The 22,263-nt window shown below is 41.7% G+C and overlaps 1 protein-coding gene across 1 annotated transcript in view; it reads left to right on the top strand.

Annotated features, from left to right (window-relative positions):
- The window catches only part of Dync1li1 (dynein cytoplasmic 1 light intermediate chain 1), a 40,705-nt gene extending 19,190 nt beyond the window's left edge, over nt 1–21,515 (top strand). The window contains exons 4-13 of the mRNA XM_038323631.1: nt 18–248; nt 2,412–2,581; nt 6,329–6,422; nt 14,636–14,771; nt 15,250–15,361; nt 16,320–16,379; nt 17,883–17,927; nt 18,559–18,679; nt 19,903–20,055; nt 21,308–21,515. Coding sequence (XP_038179559.1) covers nt 18–248; nt 2,412–2,581; nt 6,329–6,422; nt 14,636–14,771; nt 15,250–15,361; nt 16,320–16,379; nt 17,883–17,927; nt 18,559–18,679; nt 19,903–20,055; nt 21,308–21,420 — 1,235 coding nt within the window. The 3' untranslated portion in view covers nt 21,421–21,515. The remainder of the gene's footprint in view (nt 1–17; nt 249–2,411; nt 2,582–6,328; nt 6,423–14,635; nt 14,772–15,249; nt 15,362–16,319; nt 16,380–17,882; nt 17,928–18,558; nt 18,680–19,902; nt 20,056–21,307) is intronic.
- Nucleotides 21,516–22,263: the final 748 nt, after the last annotated feature.

Consider the following 22,263-nt stretch of genomic DNA (forward strand, 5'->3'; position numbering starts at 1 on the left):
TTCTTTTGTCTTTGTAGATCAAACAAGATGTAATGTGTGGATCTTGGATGGAGACCTGTATCACAAAGGGCTACTCAAGTTCTCCCTGGATGCCCTTTCACTGAAGGACACTCTGGTTATACTCGCTGTAGATATGTCAAAGCCTTGGACTGCTTTGGACTCCTTACAGAAATGGGCAAGCGTGGTGAGAGAACATGTTGACAAGCTGAAAATACCCCCTGAAGAGATGAAAGAAATGGAGCAGAAGTGTGAGTGACAAGAAATACTAATGTGGGCTTCCGGTCAAGATATCTTAGCTGACTATAAAAAATCATTCTGATTGTTTTTTTCTACAAACAAGATTCAGTGAAGGAAATATAGTATGACTATCATTTTGAAATTCAACTTGAATGATGCATTGAGTTTTAATATTTAATAGACATAATATTAAATTCTTTGGTAAGAAGTGTGTTTTATTCTTGCCAAATGACAATGTATATTCATTTTCAAAGGTCATTTTTTTTTTTTTTTTGGTTTTTCGAGACAGGGTTTCTCTGTAGCTTTGGAGCCTGTCCTGGAACTAGCTCTTGTAGACCAGGCTGGTCTCGAACTCACAGAGATCCGCCTGCCTCTGCCTCCCGAGTGCTGGGATTAAAGGCATGCGCCACCGCCGCCCAGCTCAAAGGTCATTTTTATGCATAAAAATGTGAACCTTTCTTTAGTTGCTCTCTCACTTCCAGCAGTTTTGTGACTAGTAGTCTTAACAACTTTGTTAATGTGACAAGATGTTAACATAAATAAATAATAAGCTGGTTTTGTTATTTATAGAGTACATTAGAGTGTGTGTGTGTGTCTTTTGCCTGTAGATCATTTCCCCTTTGCCCCCTAGTTCATGCTTGTGCTAGAACCGTTGATCTCTGCTTCTGGTTTATACTCTTATGTATGTTATGTTTGAATTTTTATGTTATATATATGTTTGTTTGTTTTGTACAGTGTCTCCCTTTGTATCTTAGGCTGGACTCAAACTTGAATTCTTCCTGCTTTTCTTCCCCAGTGCTGAGATTACAGACATGTACCACCACACCTGACTGTCTTAAAGGATTTTAAACTGCAGTTTTCTTTCGTCGATGATCATTGCCCGTGGAGTCGTTTCCCTCCCCACCCTAATCCAATGTTTGTTTCTGGTTCACACTCTTGTGTGTTTTATGTATGAGTTTGTGTGGACATGTGCATGTAGATCCCCTTTATTTTTAATTTTATGTATGATTTGTAAGAAATGTGCACATGTGAGTGCAGATCCTTACAAAGTCCAGGGGAAGACTTTGGATGCTCTAGAGCTGGAGTTACAACAGTATGAGCTGCCCATGGTGCTGAGAACCAGATTCTGCAAGAGCAGTATGTGCTCTTAGACGCTGAGCATCTTTCTAGCCTCTCCACCTTAGGTTTTGAGATAGGGTCCCTTGCTGAACCTGGAACTCATGTCTTCATCTTGACTTGCTGGCCACTACTGCTTGACTCTGCATTCCCAGTGCTTGGATTATAAGTACATACCACTGGGCCTAGCTTTTAGTGAGATCTGAACTCAGGTCCTCATGCTTGCCCAACAAGTGCTTTTCCAATGTAGGCATCTCACTAGCTGCTGTTAGAAACTCCTAAGCAGGCAAGGAATTATGGACATACTTGATTAAGGACTGTATTCTTGCAGGGCATGGTTGCTCAGCTATGATCCTGACACTCAGGAGGCTGAGGTGGATTCCAGACCAGTCTGAGCTACATAGGAAAAACCTCTCGCAAGGGAAAGAAGTACCCATCTGAATGTGGTGGCTTACGCCTGTAATCCCAGCACTCTGTAGGCAGAAGCAGGATGATTTAAGGACAGTTTGAATTACCCCTGCTTCAGGTTATGCTAGGAAGACAGGTGTATTCTCCTATGCTCAGTAAGCACTGTTTTATTTATTTTATGCGTATGGGTGTTTTGCATGCATGTCTATCTTTGTACCATGTGTGGAATGCCCATGAAAACCAGAAGAGGGCATTAGGTCCCCTGCAACCAAAGTTACAGATGACTGTTAGTCACCTTGTGGATGCTGGGAATTGAAACCAGGTCCTCCAGAAGAGCAGCCAATGCTCTTAAGTGCTGAACCATCTCTCCAGCCCCAACACTATGCTTAAGTTGTAGATTCTTTTTCTTCCATATTTAGTTTTCTCTAATTCTGCAGTATGCTTCCTTTAGAGAAGGCAGAGGGCCAAAGCCCTCTGGTGTGTGTGTGTGTGTCTGTGTGTGAACGCAAAATGACTTCTAAAGTCATTTTTTTGTTTCTTCTCCTGTCTAAGATGGTATCTAAGCCTAGAAAATATAGATTTAGATTGTTACAGAAATAGTGGAGGCTCACATAGTGCCATTCCTAAACTATGCTTACTTGGACTTGCAGTGATTAGAGACTTCCAAGAGTACGTGGAGCCAGGAGAAGACTTCCCAGCTTCCCCTCAGCGAAGAGCCACAGCCACACAGGAGGACAGAGATGACAGTGTTGTCCTCCCCCTGGGTGCAGACACACTCACGCACAACCTGGGCCTCCCAGTGCTCGTCGTCTGCACGAAGGTTAGTGTGCTTCCTGGGAGTCTCTCAGAGCGTGCAGCTGTTTTGTTTTTGGGGTGTTAGTTTTCGAGATAACTCTTTCCTTTTGAGACAGGGTCTCATGTCAGATTCACTTTCCTCCGGTCCCGGCCTCCAGGCAGTGGAACCACAAGCAAGTACTACTATGCTAATGAGGTGCTCAGGGTCTGAAACAGGTTTCTTGAATGAAAATGCTATTTTAAACAGACTGTTCATGGTTGAACTTCATTTTCATAATTTCAGTTAGACCTCTCTGTACCATGAGTTTATTAGAAATAGCTACAGGTGAATGATATAATAATTAGTTTATTCTGTGTGTATGGGTGTTTTGTTTATATATATGTCCATGCACCATGTGCGTGTAGTGTCCTCATAGGCCAGAAGAGGGTGTCAAGTCTCCTGGGACTGGAATTTTAGAAAATTGTGAGCTGTCATTGGGTGCTGAGATTGTCATTTGTTGGACCATCTCTTCAGTCCCCAAGAGCTTAGCATTGTTGTTATTTTTATTTTAAAGATTTATTTATTTATTTTATGTATATGAATGCTCTATCTACATGTATGCCTTTTGCCAGAAGAGGGCATCAGATCCTACTATGTGGGTGCTGGGAATTGAACTCAGGACCTCTGGAAGAACAACCAGTGTTCTCAACTATTGAGCCAGCTCTCCAACCCGCTTAATTTTTTAAATATTTATTATTATTATTATTTATTAATTAATTAATTTATTTTTGAGACAGTGTTTCTCTGTAGCTTCGGAACCTGTCCAGGAACTAACTCTTGTAGACTAGGCTGGCCTCGAACTCAACAGAGATTCGCCTGCCTTTGTCTCCCAAGTGCTAGGATTAAAGGCGTGCTCCAACTACCACCTGGCTCTCTTATTGTTTTTATAAGTAAAATATCTTATTTCTTTTTGTTCTTTTTTTGTTAATTTTGTTTTTGATTTTTGCCATGGAGTAACCGTAGCTCACTCTGCAACCTTGGCTGGCCTGGTGCTCTGCTTGTTCTGTCTCCAGTGTTGGAATTAAAGACGTGTACCACTATACGCAACTTAAAATATTTTTCAGTGTTACCTTTTATTATACTATACTACTTCATTTTTCTTTCTTTTTGTTTGTTTGTTTTATTGAGACAGGGTTTCTCTGTGTTGCTCTGACTGTCCTGGAACTTGCTTTTTAGACCAGGCTGGCCTCGAACTCACATATCCATCTACCTCTGCCTCCCGAGTGCTGGGATTAAAGGTGAGTGTCACCACTGTCTGGCTACAGCTGACTTTTAAGCTCCTTGTATCACCTGTTATGTAATGTTGATATGCTATTATTAAGAACTGTTATTTGTGTATTTATTAAAAGGTGCTGACAGAATCATGTTTTCAAAAATCTCTTGGCTTACTGGGCATGGTTGCATATACTTGAATCCCAGCTTTTAGGAAGTGGGAAACTCATTAGTTTCAGACCAGCCTGTGTTACATAGCCAGGCCTTACCTTATACATACAAAGTAAACAAATAGTTCTGTAACTTAGTTCTTTTTACTGAATGTGTTTTGTTATGAAAAGATACTTTGTTGTGCAAGATTTAACTCTTTCTGCTTTTTTAGGGACCCACCACACAGCTCCCAAATAAAATCCCACACAGGGGTTTATTCTCTTCCTTAGAAATGCCCTGCCTTAGCTTGACTTGTTTCTTGCCATCTTTTCTTAAATTATCCGAACTACCTTTTGCCTCTGAGCTTTTTCCTTTTCTTACTTCTTTTTTTTTTTTTTTTTTTTTTTTTTTTTTTGGTTTTTCGAGACAGGGTTTCTCTGTAGCTTTAGAGCCTGTCCTGGAACTAGCTCTTGTAGACCAGGCTGGCCTCGAACTCACAGAGATCCGCCTGCCTCTGCCTCCCAAGTGCTGGGATTAAAGGCGTGCGCCACCACCGCCCGGCTCTTTTCTTACTTCTTTATATCTTAATTCTTACTCTGTGGCTGGCTGAGTGGCTGTTCCCTGACATCCTCTTCTTCTTGTTCTTTGTTCCTCCTCTTCCTCAGTTCTGTTTATTCTCTCTGCCTGCCAGCCCCCACCCCCATCCTTGCTTCTGCCTCTCTATTTGCCGTTCAGCTCTTTATTAGATCAATCAGGTGTTTTAGTCACACAAAGAATCACAACTTCACAAAATTAAACAAATGCAGCATAAACAAAAATCACACACCTTAAAATAATACTCCCCAACAATACTTCTTTTGAAGTATAACTTAACTGCCAAGCCCATTTTCTCTTCTTGTTCCTAAGTAATGTGTTTTTACTATTTGTCCATTTGAATAGTTGAGAAAGTGTCAGGACATAAACTGGCTTGTTCCATTCCATCAAAACACAGGGCCTTGTATATGCTAGGCAAATGTTCTGCCATTGAGCCCCACTCTTAGAACTAACATAATCCCAAAGGCCTAAAATTATTTCTTCTTTTTTTTTGGGGGGGGGGGAGAAGGGAACAGGATTTCTCTGTAGCTTTGGAGCCTATCCTGGAGCCTATCTTGTAGACCAGGCTGGCCTTGAACTCACAGAGATCTGCCTGCCTCTGCCTCCCGAGTGCTGGGATTAAAGGTGTGCACCAACACCACCCGGCTTATTCCTGCTTTTTATATTATGGAAAAGGTGCATGTAATGAGAAGAAAGTGCAGAAATCTGCTCATTTTGGGATAAAAATAATTAAAAACAAAATTAGAAACCCCTAAAGATCTGGCCCTTGTTTAGGTTAAAAAGCTATTTACTAGGGCTGGAGAGATGGCTCAGAGGTTAAGAGCACTGACTGCTCTTCCGGAGGTCCTGAGTTCAATTCCCAGCAACCACATGGTGGCTCACAACCATCTGTAATGAGATCTGGTGCCCTCTTCTGGCCTGCAGGCATACATGGAGGCTGAACACTGTGTACATAATAAATAAATAAATCTTTTTTTTAAAAGTATTTACTAAACTGCCATACTTCACAGTACAATATGTCAACAGTACAATAAAGTGTCTTTAATTATTTGAAATGTCACTCAGTAGTATATAAACTGGGCAGCCGGTATTCATGATTAAATAGGAAGACTTCTGTAATGTATGTGTGTAACAAATCTATATATGAAATTTTGACTCCAGACTAATAGTGCATATAATAATTAACAATATACAGTGTTGTTTTTTATATTCTACACTTTTAGTTTGGAAAGGTTTCAGTGAAATTATTTGGATGTCATGGTGTTTGAACATGCCTCTTTGTATTGTCCGTAGTGTTTTTCTACAGCAGTTAATTTTGTTAATTGCAGGCGGTGTTGTACAGCCAGTCTTGCTTTGTTATGGTGAGCCTGTGAAGAGGTGATTGAAGCACCAGGAAAGAGATGAGGGCCACAGGCCAAGGGAATACACAGCTGTGTTCTGTAGAACTCAGATAGGGTTAGATGAATCCATTCATTTTAGGAGATTGGTGGCTGAATGGCAAATGTGACCACTGGACACAAGTCTGTTGGTCTTCATTCTTTCATGTACTAAAACTGCCTGGAGAATTCGGGCCGGATGGAGTATAACACAGAAGCCAGTACTATTAAGGATATCTCTGTTGGTATTCCAGGTCCTGCTAGTAAGTTACTATAGGTATTGCTAACTTGTTATGTTTTCTTATCCAAAATTGAACTGTTTGGTTTTTTAAATTATCCTATTGGATTTCAGTGTTTAAAGTTACTGCAATGCCATCTTATGATTGCTTTATCTCCACAGTGTGATGCCATTAGTGTATTGGAGAAAGAGCATGACTACCGAGATGAACATTTCGATTTTATCCAGTCCCACATCCGCAAGTTCTGTTTACAGTGTATCCTTTAGCAGTGCCCAACCAAGCAGAGCAATCATGAGGACTTTAGAAAGTCTGTGAGTATAGCCCACCTGTCTGCTTTCCAGGTCACTTCCATGTGGGCATCCTGAGGTGCTGTTTAACTAGAGTATTAGGTTTGTGCTGCCCTCTCTCTGCTTTGTTGAAAACATGGACGATGGAGATGAAAGTAAATGGGAGAAAACAGACTTATTCAAGGCTGGTTCTGAGCAGGTTTGTTCTCAAGTCTCTATCTTGGGAGAAGGGCACAGAGATACAAAGGACTTTTATGCGACACAAAAGGTGTCCAGTGAGAGTGACCAGGACAGCTGCAGGCTGGGGTATGGGGAGCTGGCTGCTTTTCTCTGGAGTTTTGGTGTGTGTGTGTGTGGTGTATGTGTTGAGGCAGACTGTATAGAACTCAAGAGCCTCCTGTGTCAGCCTCTAAGTGTTGGGATTATGGACTGTACCTCTACACTCAGCTCTTGGTGGAACTTTTTCAGAAAACACATCTAGCGAAAACTGTATGGGTCAGCACCTATAGTTATGTTTGTTTTAAACAGACACATTGTTTTGCTAAAGTCAGTCCATGTGAGCTGAAGAAAAGAGGGTCATTACAGAAGCCTCATTTTGTTTATAGTAGCACACTAAAGAGATGGTTCATTAAAAAAAATGGGGAAATGGTTGGGAAGAGGGATACAACTAATGGCTTTTGCCTGCTCTGTAACATGTGAAACCAGGAATTGAAATATGTGCCAGGCGGTGGTGGCACACACTTTTAATCCCAGCACTCGGGAGGCAGAGGCAGGCAGATCTCTGTGAGTTCCAGGCCAACCTGGTCTACAGAGCGAGTGCCAGGACAGGCTCCAAAACTACAGAGAAACCCTGTGTCAGCGAAAAGGAAACAAACAAAACAAAACAAAGACAAAAAATAAACCCTGAAATATGTAATATTAATTTGCCATATTTAAAAAATTGTGCTTAAGAAAAATAGTTAATCAGGTTGTGATGGTTTGAATGAGACTGTCCCCCATTGGCTCATGTATTTTGAACTAACCCATTTCTATTATTCTGTGTATCTCCACAAGGTTGTGGCTTACCAGGTAAGGTTCTGACATCTGTCTCCTTCGGCAGCTACATGGTGTCTCTCTGACTCTCCCTATTCTCTCTCTATATCTCTGTTTGGATTTCCTGCCTAGCTTTACTCTGCTAAGCCATTGGCCAAAACAGCTTTATTCATTATCCAATAAAAGCAACACATGTATAGAAGGACATCCCATATCTCTTCCCCTTTTTTGTATAAATAAAAAGGAAGGTTTTAGCTTTAACTTAGGAAAATTACATATAACAAAATAGGTATTAAGCAAGAATTTCAATTACAATGTTTCTTTATGAGTCTAGAATTTCATAATTAATTTATATTTTATCATAACTAAGAAAAATAACTATATTTGTCTTCAACTCTTCAAAGACCCCAGAAGGATATAATATTACCTAAATAAATGGGAAGTGCATTGTAAGCAACTTCCAAAATTCTAGAATTGACAGAGACATCTTGCTGCCTGGACAGTTACCCAAAGTTCTTCTGTAATGTTGGGGCATCCATCTTCAGCCTACTGGCTCATAGTATCCAGTAAACTTTTCCATGAAGCAGGAAATATGAAGATCTGTTCTGCCTTGTAATGGCAAAGTTTACCAGTTGCTTTCTCCTGTGTCCTGCAGAATGTCTGTCAGTTTCTTCTGTGAAGCAGAAACCCTGAAGGACCATCCCATCTTTTGGGAATGTTCAGCAGTCACTTTTCTGTGGGTCCTGCATGTCCAGTTCCTACAGTATACCATAAAGCAGTGCAGGCACATTGAAGGCAAATTCCATAACAGTTTTCTTTGATGCCCATCAACTTCTCTGAAGTAATTGGTGCTCCCAGAAGCAGACAAGTCTCACTAATGAAAAAAGTCTAAATTCCTAAAATATTTTAAATGCCATATTCTGTAGGTCTTTGTTTTGAAGAATACTTATCCATTTGAAATATATCTCTGTACATCTAGAAAATTTAACTAACATGACTACAAGTTTGACTATTATAAGTGACTATCTATTAATCTGTAATTTTTAGATTAGCTACATGAACATATAATACCTTAAACCAGAGGAGAAATACACATATAACAAAATTGACCTTAAATTAATATCAATAAGCCAAAGTCCATACCAATGTAAAGAATTCATTGCTATATCATATACCCCCTTTAAATGAACACAAACATTTATAAACAATCATTTTGGGATTTTGGATGTTGTTTTCTCCAAACTGCTTCCTGCTGTTTGTTGAGTGAAGTATTTTTAGGGTTCATGGAGACCTTTTGGGGGAGTCTTGTTCTATCAAACCATATTAGCCTGGAAGGAATCCACAGGTCCTCATCTTCTATGGAAACAAAAGCAGAATGTATATATATATATATATATATATATATATATATATATATATATATATATATATATGTTTGTATGTATAATGTTGGTTTAGCTTTGTAGCCTGTATAGTAAAATGTCTCTCTGTACTTAGCTCATTTTCAGTCAAAAAATTCAAAGAAAACATAATAATATATATATAAAATACAAATTCTATGTATATTTTCATCTTTACATGGCTTATTTTTTTACTCTATTACTTTTTAATATTATTTTATTATCTTTACTCCTTTAATCTATGACTGTACTTCTATCTATATTCTTTTTCCTTTCTCTCCCAAGTCTATCTACATTTTTAAAACACAGTGTGACCCATTTAGAGGTTTATTTTTGTCTGAATCTATCTTTATTGCCTAGCTGTAATCACTTTCTGACCAGGATAGCCTTTTTTTTCTTTTTAAATGTGAAGTGGTCGTGGTTAGGGCCAACTCCAGGGCCCTGCCTGTTGTTCCTCCCACTCCAACATGGTAGAGGTATGTTCACTGCCTCTGTGAGCCGTGCTCACTGCCCCAACTTCAGGGATGCAGTGGGTCTTTGTTGCCATTAAACAGCTTGTAACACTCTGCTCACAATACCCCATTTAAGTGCTCTGTAGCCAAAAGAGCCAGAGCCATTCATGCCAGTATGAACCAGGAAGCCATCTCTTAAAGAAACTGTGCCTCTGCTTGCAGCCAGCAAACAGAGCCTAAATGAGAAAAAAAAAAGTGGCAACCAAGAAGTTGTGCTTGGTTCCCATTTTTGTGGGTCTAGAAGCTCTCTCTCTCTCTCTCTCTCTCTCTCTCTCTCTCTCTCTCTCTCTCTCTCTCTCTCTCTCTCTCTCTCTCCCCCCCCCCTCCCTCTCTCTCTTTGTAAGCTTTTTTTAGGTCTTATGTGGATCCATGCCCCAGACAGTGGGCACCATTTTGTAATCGGAGACTGCACGTTTGGTTCCCAGATGCCCAGACCCAAAAAATCACGCAGAAACTATTAATTACAACACTGATTGGCCAATTGACTTAGGAGTATTTCTAGCTAGCTCTTATATATTGAATTAACCCATTTTTATTATTCTATGTATCACCACGAGGCTGTGGCTTATCAGGTAAAGTTCTGGCATGTGTCTCCTTCGGCAGCTATGGCATCTCTCTGACTCTGCCTACTCTCTCTATATATCTCTGTTCGGAAATCCTGCCTGGCTTTACTCTTCTAAGCCATTGGCTAAAGCAGCTTTATTCATTAACCAATAAAAGCAACACATGTATAGAAGGGAACCATAGTATTTTATGTTTACCTAAAATTATATATGATACCTATAAGTATGTGCCACAGATAGAGAGGTTGATTTTAGCCTTAAAAGACGCACAGCCTTTCTCTCTACTTTGTGGTTGTGGTAAAGGATGTGAGCTCCTGGCATTCTGCTCCATGCCTGCTGCCATGCCTCCCTGCCATGACAGACGGTTATCCCTCTGGAACTGTAAGCTAAATAAACTCCTCCATCTATAAGTTGTCTTGCTTCTCGTGTTTTACCACAGCAGCAGAAAAGCAACTAATACACATGTATATGTGGAAAATTCTAATATGACAGTCTTGTCAATCTACATGATTAAAATCTGTGGCCGGCGTGATGGAGCATGCCTGTAATTCCAGCATCTGCCAGACTGAGACAATAGAATGGAGTTCGAGGCTAGCCTGGGCTATATAATGAGTTCATGGCCTATCTGGGCCACATCCTGAAACCCTGAGGCAAAATAAAAAAAAAAAAACTATCCATTTATTCTGTCTGTCTGTCTGCCTGCCTGCCTATCTTTTTGGGAGGTGGTTTTTTTGAGACAGGGTTTCTCTGTAGCTTTGGGGCCTGTCCTGAAACTAGCTCTTGTGGACCAGGCTGGCCTTGAACTCACAGAGATCCACCTACCTCTGCCTCCCAACTGCTGGGATTAAAGGTGTGTGTCACCACCTCCCAGGTTATTTTGTTTTTTTGAGACAGGGTTTCTTTCTCCGTAGTCCTGGCTGTTCTGGAACTCATTTTGTAGACCAGATTGCCTCAAACTCAGAGATCCGCCTCCCGAGTGCATCACACTCAGCTGTGTCTGTTTATTATGAGTGGTAGGGCCAGAGCAGCCTGTCGGTTTGTTTTCATTTTTAGCTTGTTCTGTATGTTACACAGAGCCTTACTTAGTGCCTTCAGAATCAGGCTATGTTTACCTAACTCTTAGATTCTAAGACCTCTTAGTTTGAAACATTCCAAGTCAAGGATGGAAAAATCCACTTTTAAAACTTCAGGGGTGAGGTAGTGAGTAGGGGATTGGAGAGGTGACTCAGCTGTTGAGAGCACTCATCTGCTGCTCTTTCAGATTCCCAACAACCACTTGGTGGCTCACAACCATCTATAGTGGGGTCTGATGCCCTCTTCTGGCATAAAGTCGTACATGCAGATGTAGCACTCATATACATAAAATAGATATATCATTGAAAAACAAATAGACAATAATAAAAAAAAACCTGCTGGGACCAGGTGTAGTGGCAAATGACTTTAATCCCACTATACAGGAGACTGGGGCAGGTGGATCTCTGTGAGTTTGAGGTCAGTCTGGTCTGCCTAGTGAGTTCCAGGACAGCCAGGGCTACATAGAAAAACAAACACCCCCAAATAAATAAAATAAATCTTTAAAAAAAAACCTTGTGGGGGCTGGAGAGATGGCTCAGAGGTTAAGAGCATTGCCTGCTCTTCCAAAGGTCCTGAGTTCAATTCCCAGCAACCACATGGTGGCTCACAACCATCTCTAATGGGGTCTGGTGCCCTCTTCTGGCGTGCAGGCATACACACAGACAGAATATTGCATACATAATAAACAAATAAATAAATAAATAAATAAATAAAAACCTTGTGGATTATTTTTATGATCACACATTGGGAAACATGTCATATAGAGTCTTTCTAATTTAGGTTGCAAAGATTAAATGAGTCTGAGTGACCTTTACTAACCAAAGAGAAAATGAGGCTTGTGAGATTTTTAAGAGAACTTACAGGTGACAATTGAGTCCTGCACAGGTCTTATATAGACATCATGCTGAGGATGGACATTTAATTTAAAGGTCACGTAGGAGAGCCTAGTTGAGTGAAATCTTTGGGCATGGTCATTTTCTTCCCTGGTGCCCCTCTATGTACTCTTCTGTTCATGGCCTGTCTGTCCCCATGTCACCTAGTTGTTGAATTGTGCTGAGGTGAAGGGCACTTCTGGATATTGCATCTTCAATGGGAAACAAAAGGACGGAAGGGTGGCTGCAAGCACTTATTGCTATGCAGAATTGTTTCCCAGTATCTGTATCTGATGGTGCACAGCTACCTGCAGTGCCCCCTGCTGGACTCCATAGACTACTGCATTCATGCACACAGACATGTCTGCACAGCCACATACATGATAAAGTACCTTTTTTGAGAGAGAGAGAGAGAGAGAGAGAGAGAGAGAGAGAGAGAGAGAGAGAGAGAGAGAGAGAGAGAATAAGCCCTCACACATGTAGACAAAACACTGGTGAGCATAAAATAAAAATTAAAAAAAAGCTGGGTATACACACATACCTTTAATCTCAGCAGATTCTAGTGAGTTCCAGGCCAGCCTGATCAGCAGCATAGTGAGACTGTCTCAAAAAAAAAAAAAAAAAAGTTATGGGCTGGAGAGATGACTCAGTGGCTAAGTGGCTAAGAGCACTGACTTCTCATTTAGAGGACCCATGTTTGATTCTTAGCACCCACGTGGCAGCTCACAACTGTCTGTAATTCCAAGATCTGACACGTACAAACAGACATACAGGCAAAACACCAATGCACCTAAAAAAAAAGTTATGATTGAAAATGTAAATGTTGTCTACAGCCATCCCACCCTGACCGTGCCTTATCGTGTTACTCTCAGAAGCTAGGCAGAGCTGGCCTGGTTAACACATGGGTAGATACTGGGTGCTGTAGGCTTAGGGGGAAAAGACAAAAGTGTAAATGTAGAAATGTAATCAGGGAAGACGCTGTCCACTACCGTGGAGATTATAGCAGTTGGTTCTCAGAGAGTACCACCTGTGAGAGGTCAAGATGGTGAAGTATGTATTCATTAACAATAACAGTCTGAAGTCACCGACTGTTTTAAAGCTTTTAATTGCAGCTCAGGTTTTTTATTTGTAGAAATCTTCTAAATTATTAAAAATCGGTTCATATTATGAACAAGATTATTCAGAATTCATACTAGTAAGTTTTTGCTTAAGATTAATATTTTGTTTGTGCCAAGTTATATTTGACAGTATTTGAAGTTTGTAAGGTTGAAGTCATGTCCTAAGACAATAGGAATATCCCAGTTGGGAATATTTTCATCATTCCATGTTGGACTTAGTTACTCTCCTTTTTCAGGAACACAGTGGCCTGTGCTAGACTGTGATCCTTCTAGGTGCTTGTAGAAGTTGGGATAGCCACTCTGAATAGATCACCTATCAGTGGTCACATGCTCTTTTCCTTAAACCTTTAATCCACCATGGCCTCTAGATAAAAGATGGGAAGACAATTTACAAGAGTTGGTTCTTTCCTTCCACCATGGGGGTCCCAGGATTTGAACTCAGGTCTTCAGGCTTGGTGGCAAGAGCTTTTACCCACTGAGCCTTCTGTTTAAGTTCCCAAACTTCTTTATTCATTGTTGTTTATTGTTTCTTTGGCGCGCGCGCATGCGTGTGTGTGTGTGTGTGTGTGTGTGTGTGTGTGTGTGTGTGTGTGTGTAGGTATATGTATTTGCCCATGCCATGTTTGTGTGACAGATGGAGAACGCTGGGTGTCTTTCTTTGTTGCTGTCCACCTTATCTTTTGAGACAGGGTTTCTTACTGAATCTGAAGATTACCGGTCCAGTTGGGCTGACCAGCCAGTAGGCTCCTGGGGTCCACCTGTCTCTGCTCCCCACTGCTGGGACTACATATCCAGCTTTTAAATCCAGATAGGTGCTGGATTTGAATCTGGGTCCTCTTGCTTTCCCAGGAAGCACCCTTACCCATGATGCCATCTCTTCAGCCCCCTACTCCCATCCCATTCCCCTTTTAAGACAAAGTATCACTGTGTGGTCCAGGCTGGCTTCAAACTGATGATCCTTCTGCCTCAGCCTCTTTGGTGTTGTGATTCCAGGTGTGTGCTGCCATGCCCAACATTTCATGTGCTTTAAACATGGTAGTGGTATCAGTATTGTTAAATTTGCTTATACTTCTTAGGCTTATGACACATCTATCCTCCTAAACTAAATTTTTTTATTTTTTTCTTTAATTTTTCAAGACAGGGTTTCTCTGTGTAGCCCTGGCTGTCCTGGAACTAGCTCTTGTAGAGTTCAGGCTGGCCTTGAACTCACAGAGATCTACCTGCCTCTGCCTCCTGAGTGTTGGGATTAAAGGTGTGCGCCACCTCCGCCCAGCTTCTAACCTAAATTATATAAAATTATTTTATTTTCCTTATAGCACATAAGTATTTTTTACTTTGGAAATTATTATTTTTTTGAGGCAGTGTCTCACATATCGCTGACTGGCCTTAAACTCTCTGTATAGCTGAAGATGACTGTGAGCTTCTCTGATCCTCCTGCTTCTCCTTCCTAAGTGCTGCATAATTCAGAACTTCTTGCTTACTGTGTTATCATATTAGCTACCCTGGCTTCTTCCTCCTTGGCACTGTGCATACATGTGCATGTTAAGCTGAAAACATGGTTTGTGGCACCTTCGTGAATCTCACACTTTCTTCCTTAATGAGATGACTAGATGGTGCAGCGCTTATTTACACCTCAGTAAAAGAGAACAAGAACATAGATCTAGTTTATAAATACATCGTCCAGAAGCTCTACGGGTTCCCCTACAAGATCCCTGCGGTGGTGGTGGAAAAGGACGCAGTGTTTATGTAAGTGTGCGCAAAGTGCAGTTTCTCCTGTGCTGTCGCTCAGTCTCTGTGCTCTGTTTGGAGATGGGGCTTGAGGCCTGTGTGACAAGTGGGTGGGAGAGTTTGTTTATAACCTGCTCGGACCTGCATCTCATTGTCCTTCAGTTTTACCCGTCTCACAAGTTCTCTGCTGTTTTAGCTAAATTGTCAGGTGCCTTATTGGTAGATCTGCTTGTTCAGCTGTTACAGTATACGATGCCCAAAATTTAGTGTGGACTTGGTTTTACATATTTCGGGGAGGGGCTGGTAGGATGCTTCCCTAGCATGCATGAAGTCTGCAATTGGTCCCTGGGGCTGTAGCTCAATGGTAGAGAATGACACTGCATGCACAAAGCCACATGTTCAGTCCTTAGTACTGTGCCCCCTCAACTCCCCAAAGTGTTCCATGGGTTAAGTGAAAAAAGTGATGATGTTCTGTTTTGTGTGCATTTCTCCCCAGTCCAGCAGGATGGGATAATGATAAGAAAATAGGAATATTACATGAAAATTTTCAAACCTTGAAAATAGAAGATAATTTTGAAGACATCATAACCAAACCTCCTGTCCGAAAGGTAAGTGATAGAATTGGTAAGCGGCGCGCTATCTCTGGCCTGCAGTGGTAAGGGCACAGAAGAAGAAGGTCTCCTTAGCGGTCATGGGAGTGACTGAGTGTGCACCTGTCCCAGCAAATGTCAGCTGACTACTCGGTTCCGGACAGGAGTCTTTCCATCTTTAGACTGCAGACACTAGCACTGAGTCTGTTTCTAACATACTGTGGGAGCCACGTGAGTGGACATGTGGATCTTGAGCACTTAGAGCACGTGGAGACTGTGAACTTCGGAGGCCACCAGGCCAACACTGAAGGGGTCTCCTCCACTCCAGCCATTGAGGATCTTGGGTCCTGACCTTAGTCACTGACCGCCTGCACTGGCTCACAGCGGGGACCTGCCGTTCTGTTTTAGTCTTGTTAAATCGGGTTCCAGAAGGTACTTTTCCTATGTGTATATCTTGTATAGAAGTGACATAAAATGAATATTTTTGTGTATGTAATCCTCCTCAAAAATCTAATGCAGCATTTTAGGAATAAATAATATTGGTGAGATCCATGTCATGAACCCTACTGAACTGCAGTGTTCACAGTTTAGGCATCTGTCTTCTGTGTCGGGTTGTTAAGTAGTGACAAGAGCAAGCTCCCTCCCTCCATCCCTCCCTCTCTCTCTCTCTCTCTCTCTTTTTTTCTCTGTGTAGCTTTGGAGCCTGTCCTAGAATTTTCTCTGTACACCAGGCTGGCCTTGAACTCCCAGAGATCCGCCTGTCTCTGCCTCCTGTATGCTGGGATTACCACTGCCCAACCATGTGTAGCTTTTCATTATAAACCTAACAAAATTACACAGCCATATTGGGCGTCACTTATGTAAGCAGAGGCAAAGTTCAAGTTCTTGAACTGTCTTTCAGGCTAATTCACACAGTTATTAGTGGTGTTAGCAAACTTATTCAACTTCCTCATTTCTTTCAACTTACTCCTTTCAGTTTGTGCATGAGAAGGAGATCATGGCAGAAGATGATCAAGTGTTTCTTATGAAGTTACAGGTATGAAGTCACGTTCAAGGTGGTCTTTGTAGAATTAATTATGCAAAGATGATTTCATTTGCCTTCAAGCCCTATGCATATCTGTATAACTATAGTGCACCTAAATTTGTATTACATTATTTATTTATTTAATGTGTATGAGTTGGGGTGAGGTGTGCATGCATGTTGTTACTTCTGTGTTGTGAGAGGACAACTTTCGGGGGTTGGTCCTCCTGGGTATTGGTCATCATCTAGGTCATGAGGCAAATGTCTTTACTTTACCCTTTTAACCATCATGCACCATTCCAGAGATTGCTTTTAATTTTTTTTTTATTTTAGTTTTGTGAGACAGGGTTTCTCTGTGTAGCCCTGGCTATCCTGGAACTCACTCTGTAGACCAAGCTAGCCTTGAACTCACAAAGATCCGCATGCCTCTTCCTCCCAAGTACTAGGATTAAAAGCATGTGCCATCACCAGCTTCTTTCACTCTTTAAAAAAATATTTATTTATTTATTTATTTATTTATTTATTTATTTATTATGTATGCAATATTCTGTCTGTGTATATGTCTGCAGGCCAGAAGAGGGCACCAGACCTCATTACAGATGGTTGTGAGCCACCATGTGGTTGCTGGGAATTGAACTCAGAACCTTTGGAAGAGCAGGCAATGCTCTTAACCACTGAGCCATCTCTCCAGCCCCCTGCTTTTACTTTTTTAAAAACTAAAGTATTTTAATTATAGCATTTTTTTTTAATCTATGAATGTTTTGTTTGGGTGTATGTATGTGTGCCATGTGCATGCTTAGCGCCCAAAGAGATTAGAAAAGAGCTGTAGGATCTCGTAGAACTGGAGTTTGGATGGTTGTGAGCTACCATATGGGTGCTGAGAACTGAACCTGGATCCTCTGGAAGAGTGACCAGTATTCCTAACAGCTGAACCATTTTCCAGCCCCTTATTTATTTGTTTATTGACTTTTTGAGACAGGGTTTCCCTGTGTAACAGCCCTAGCTGTTCTAGCACTCCCTTTGTAGACCAGGCTGGCCTGGAAATCAGAGAGATCTGCCTGCCTCTGCCTCCCCAGATTAAAGGCCAATCCCTGGCTAATTTATTTATTTTGACCCAAGGTCTCACTGTGTAGTCCTGACTGGCCTGACACTCATTATGTAGACCAGGCTGGCCTGGAAATCACAAGGATCCACCTGAGTCTTCCTCTTGAGTGCTGAAATTAAAGGTATACATTACTATGCCTGGCCCATGGTTACTTTTAAGGCTAATGTGCATACAGATGTATACACCAGGTGCTGGTGGTGCATGCCTTTAATCCCAGCACTTGGGAATCAGAAGCAAGCAGATCTCTGAGGCCAGCCTTGTCTACAGACTGAGTTCCAGGACAGCTAGGGCTACACAGAGAAACCTTGTCTTTTTTTTTTTTTTTTAAAAAAAAGCCTGTGTATGTGAATATATATATTAAAAAGACTAATGTAAGCTATGAATGTCTAAACTAGAATTCTTTTTTCCCCCAGTCCCTTTTAGCAAAGCAACCACCAACTGCAGCTGGAAGGCCTGTGGTCAGTATTATTAACCTTGACAAAACTGTTAATGTTCAGCTCATGCTGTTGTAATTCTCTTAAATACACACCCACACATGCACACATACACAGTGCAGTATGCTTCAGTATAAACTTCAATTGGTAATTCTGCAATTGTGAGATGTTTTTAAAGAATCTATACTTTTTAGTACATTGAAATGTAAATTTCTCTTCAGTGTTTATTTTATACCCGTATGTCATTGTATGTCACTGTACACAGCTGTGTGTGTACTTTTACAAACCCACAATACATCCTTACAGAGAAGTCCTGATACATAATAGTCCCCATTGTAGAGGGAGTGGCGACTAGGGAGGACCCGTGACTTGTCTAGTCATGCAGCTGGGAAACCAGCTCTGTCTCCCAAGCTCGTGCTCAGAGCTGCACTTCACCATCCGGTGCATTACTCCCTTTCCACCAGTCAGTGATCGCCGTCCTGGAGTGTGGGCCTGTGCTGCTCCCTATAGTAATGAGGGCGGGATTGTTAGTGTTTTTATCAGTAAGTTGTAGTGCAATAGCTAGTAGAATAGGTGGGGACAGTAGCAGGATGTTTTTGAATATTGTGAAGACTTTAATTTTTAAAATATTTGTGCTTTTCCCAATTTTTCCTAGGATGCATCACCAAGAGTTCCTGGAGGCTCCCCTCGAACACCAAACAGATCTGTGTCATCCAATGTTGCCAGTGTGTCCCCCATCCCTGCTGGATCAAAAAAAATTGATCCGAACATGAAAGGTATAGCTCTGCCTCTTGGAGGAAGCAGTGCAGTACATTCTATAATGAGCGTGCATGTCTGGAATCTACTGAAATGTTTTCCTTTGCTGCTCCATAATCTCTAAGCTTTATTTTGTAGCTAGGAGCTCATAATCTGGCTGTAAACACCACAGTGTCTTCTCACTGTCTCACTGTGCTTGTGGCAAAGCTTCAGTTATTCTCTGGGAGACCGTTGGAGAAATTAATTTTGATAGTTAATAGGTAATCTAGGGTTGGCGGAATGGTTAGGGGTAAAGTCACTTGCTACCAAGCCTGACAACGTGAGTGAGTGCAGTTCAATCCCTAGAACTACCCACATAGTAGAAGGAGAGAACCACTCATGCAGGTTGTCCTGTAACTTACACACACACACACACACACACACACAGAATAAATGTAAAAAAAAAATTATGAAGCTCTTTTAAAAGGGACAGGTAGCTGGGTGGTGATGACACATGCCTTTAATCCCAGCATTCTGGATGCAGAGGCAGGTGGATCTCTGAGTTTGAGGCCAGCCTAGTCTATAGAGCAAGTTCCAGGACAGCCAGGACTACACAAAGAAACCCTGTTTTGAAAAATGAAATTTAAAAAGGGGGGTATATTAGCATCTAATATGAATGCTTAAAATACTTTTGGCCCAGGACTGCCCAGATACTTCAGTGGTTAAGAGTACTGACTGCTTTTGCAGAGAATCTAGGTGCAGTTCCCAGCACCCACATGACTGCTCAGCCGTATGTCAGTCCAGGGGATCTGACGCCTCTTCTGACCTCTGTGGACCCCTCCCTCCCACACACACACCTGTGGTACATATGCACACAATACAATAATATAAATAAAATAAAAATTATTCTTGGCCCTTTAAAATACTACTTTTGGACTGGCAAGATGGCTTAGCAAGTTTAATACTGCTGTCCAAGCCCAATCACCTGAGTACAGGCCCCAACACATGTGAATGTGAGGGAGAAACCGGCTCCTCAGGTTGTCTCTGGCCTCCACACATACAGTGTGGAGCCACATCCACTACCACCCACACACTCACACACAGATCAGACATGAAGACAATAATGAATAAAATTAAGACTAAAGACCTATCCTAGCTATTACTTTGTGTGTGAGCAGATGAAAGTATAAGTAGTTTGTAATAATATGGGAAAATGGAATCTGTTCTAAAACGTTATTTGTTTGTTTGTTTGTTTGTTTTAAAGCTGGAGCGACGAGCGAAGGAGTCCTGGCAAACTTCTTCAACAGTCTGTTGAGTAAGAAGACTGGCTCCCCTGGAGGCCCTGGGGTCGGGGGCAGTCCTGGAGGAGGCACTACAGGTGGAAGCCCTGGCTTGCCACCCTCCGCCAAAAAGTCAGGTAGAGCCTTCTGAGCAGGGGGCGTTGTTGGAGTGCAGCCTCACTGGGTGTGACACAAATGAAGTCGCATGTGGCTTTAGAAACTGTCACAGTCTAATTTCAGATCATCTTCATCTCAAAGAAAAGTCAGACTTTGCATGCCTTTCAGTGTCTGGGCCGCTGGTACTGGTCTGGTCTGGGGCTGCCTGGCCGCCTTCACACAATTGCAATCGTAGCAGCGCGTCTTGTTTCCTGTGCTCTCAGGCGGCTCCATGTCGTAACCTGTGCTGGAGCTTCCTTTCTTTTCATGGCTCAGTACACACCCTTGTGTGGAAAAGTTACCTTTCATTTGGTTATTCTTTCTTTCTCTCTCTCTTCTCTCCCACCCTCTCTTCCTCTCTCTTCCTCTCCCTTCCCCCCACCCTCTCTCTTTCTTTTTCTTTCTCTCTTCCTTCCTTTTCTTTTTTCTCTCTCTCTTTCGTCTTGGCCACTTTGAATAATGCTGCTATAAATGTTAATTTTTATGCGATCTTACATTTTTAATTATTTGGGACAATATTTGAGATTGGAGTTCCTGGGTCATGTCATGATTCTATGTTAAATTTGTGTGGGGAGGTCAGAAGACAACTTTCTGGTTTCAGTTTTCTTCTACCTTGTGGGTCCCAGAGATCAGATTCAGGTCATCAGGCTTGCCTTTCCCTGCTGAGCCGTCACATCAACCCCTACATTTAAAGATTGGAGAATGGCTGGCGTTTCAGAGAGTTAGACATGTCACCCCTCGGCTGGTTAGGAGGCAGTTCTTGCTCATTTCTCCAGATCAAGCTCTGCTGTTTGTTGGATTGTTCACTGCCCTGTGCCCTAAAAATAGAAACAACAAAACTCACACGTGAGGTTAATTGATAGGTGCTGGTGCACTGCCCTCAGTTTAAACGAGGACCTGTATTTTAAGGGTGTTTATATAATAGAAAGGTACATAAAGTTTTTTGTTGTTATTGTTGTGGTTGTTTTTTAAGATAGGGCCTCAAACTCAGGTCCTATCTTAGCCCAGGTTAGCCATGATGTTATGGCAGTCCACCCTTCTCAGCTTCCCCGAGTGCTGGGACTGCAGGCGTGGTCACCTGCCACCCCCACGCCAGGGCTTGGTGTGTAGCCTTGAACTCAGCAGTCATCTCCCCTAGCCACCACAGGCAGCCTTAGGAGGAAGTGTAAAGTCAGTGAAAGCATTGGCCAGTTTTAAGTAGAAGACTATGTCTAACTCTTGTTCTTTCTGTAGGCCAGAAGCCTGTGCTCTCAGACGTTCATGCAGAGCTAGACAGAATCACACGGAAACCTGCTTCCGTTTCTCCTACAACACCTACATCTCCTACGGAAGGAGAAGCCTCCTGAAGACACCAAACAAAGCCATTTGTTCATTCTTCTGGGGAAAGCAGCTCGCCTCTGTCTGCCTTTTCCTTCCAAGTTGGAATTAGGGGGCTGGGAGCTTATACCTTTTTTTTTTTCCTGTGGCTGCCCATTTTTAAAAGAGGAGTTACACAGAAGAAAGACAATTTTACATTATGTAGAATAACTGTTTGCATTGCCATTCTGCATAAGGAAGTAATTTTGGATTTTGAAAAAACTGTCAAACTGTATAAGACTGCAATAGAACCAGGTGATCCTGTGTTCTAGGCTATATAAGCCTAGAAAATAATGCTCCGTACAGGAGCATTTAGGGAAGGGCAGTTGATTAACTCAGAAGTCTCAACTTGTGTTAGGTAAGACTATTGAAATCCTTTTTAAAATCCCATGTTTTTCTGAAGAACACTGATCAGTCGTCTGATTTCACACCAACCAGAGTGTAGTCACACCTGAGGCACAGCCGTCTCACTCCGTGATGCTGCACATCACCACCAGAAGGACAGAACCCTTGGCCAGGATACTCCTCTGATCAAGAAAGCAAGCACACCTGAGTGTGAGAGATGTCGAAGTTATGAACATGTAAAGAGAACCGGCTTTGCAGTTGTCTATACATACATATATATATGTATATGTATATATATATGGCTCTGCCTTAATATACTCCTTTTTTGTTCGTGACTTTCAACTGTAATCAGTTAATAAAGTATTTATTCTCTGCATTCAGGGTCAAATAATGTGTTGCCTTTTCTTATATTCTTCCAGTTTGATTTGTCAGCTAAGGAATGAAATTTGTTAGTAATTTGAAATGTTTGACTTAATAGGATTATTAAG

Source organism: Arvicola amphibius, chromosome 3 (assembly GCF_903992535.2).
Source record: "Arvicola amphibius chromosome 3, mArvAmp1.2, whole genome shotgun sequence".
Taxonomy (NCBI): Eukaryota; Metazoa; Chordata; class Mammalia; order Rodentia; family Cricetidae; genus Arvicola; species Arvicola amphibius.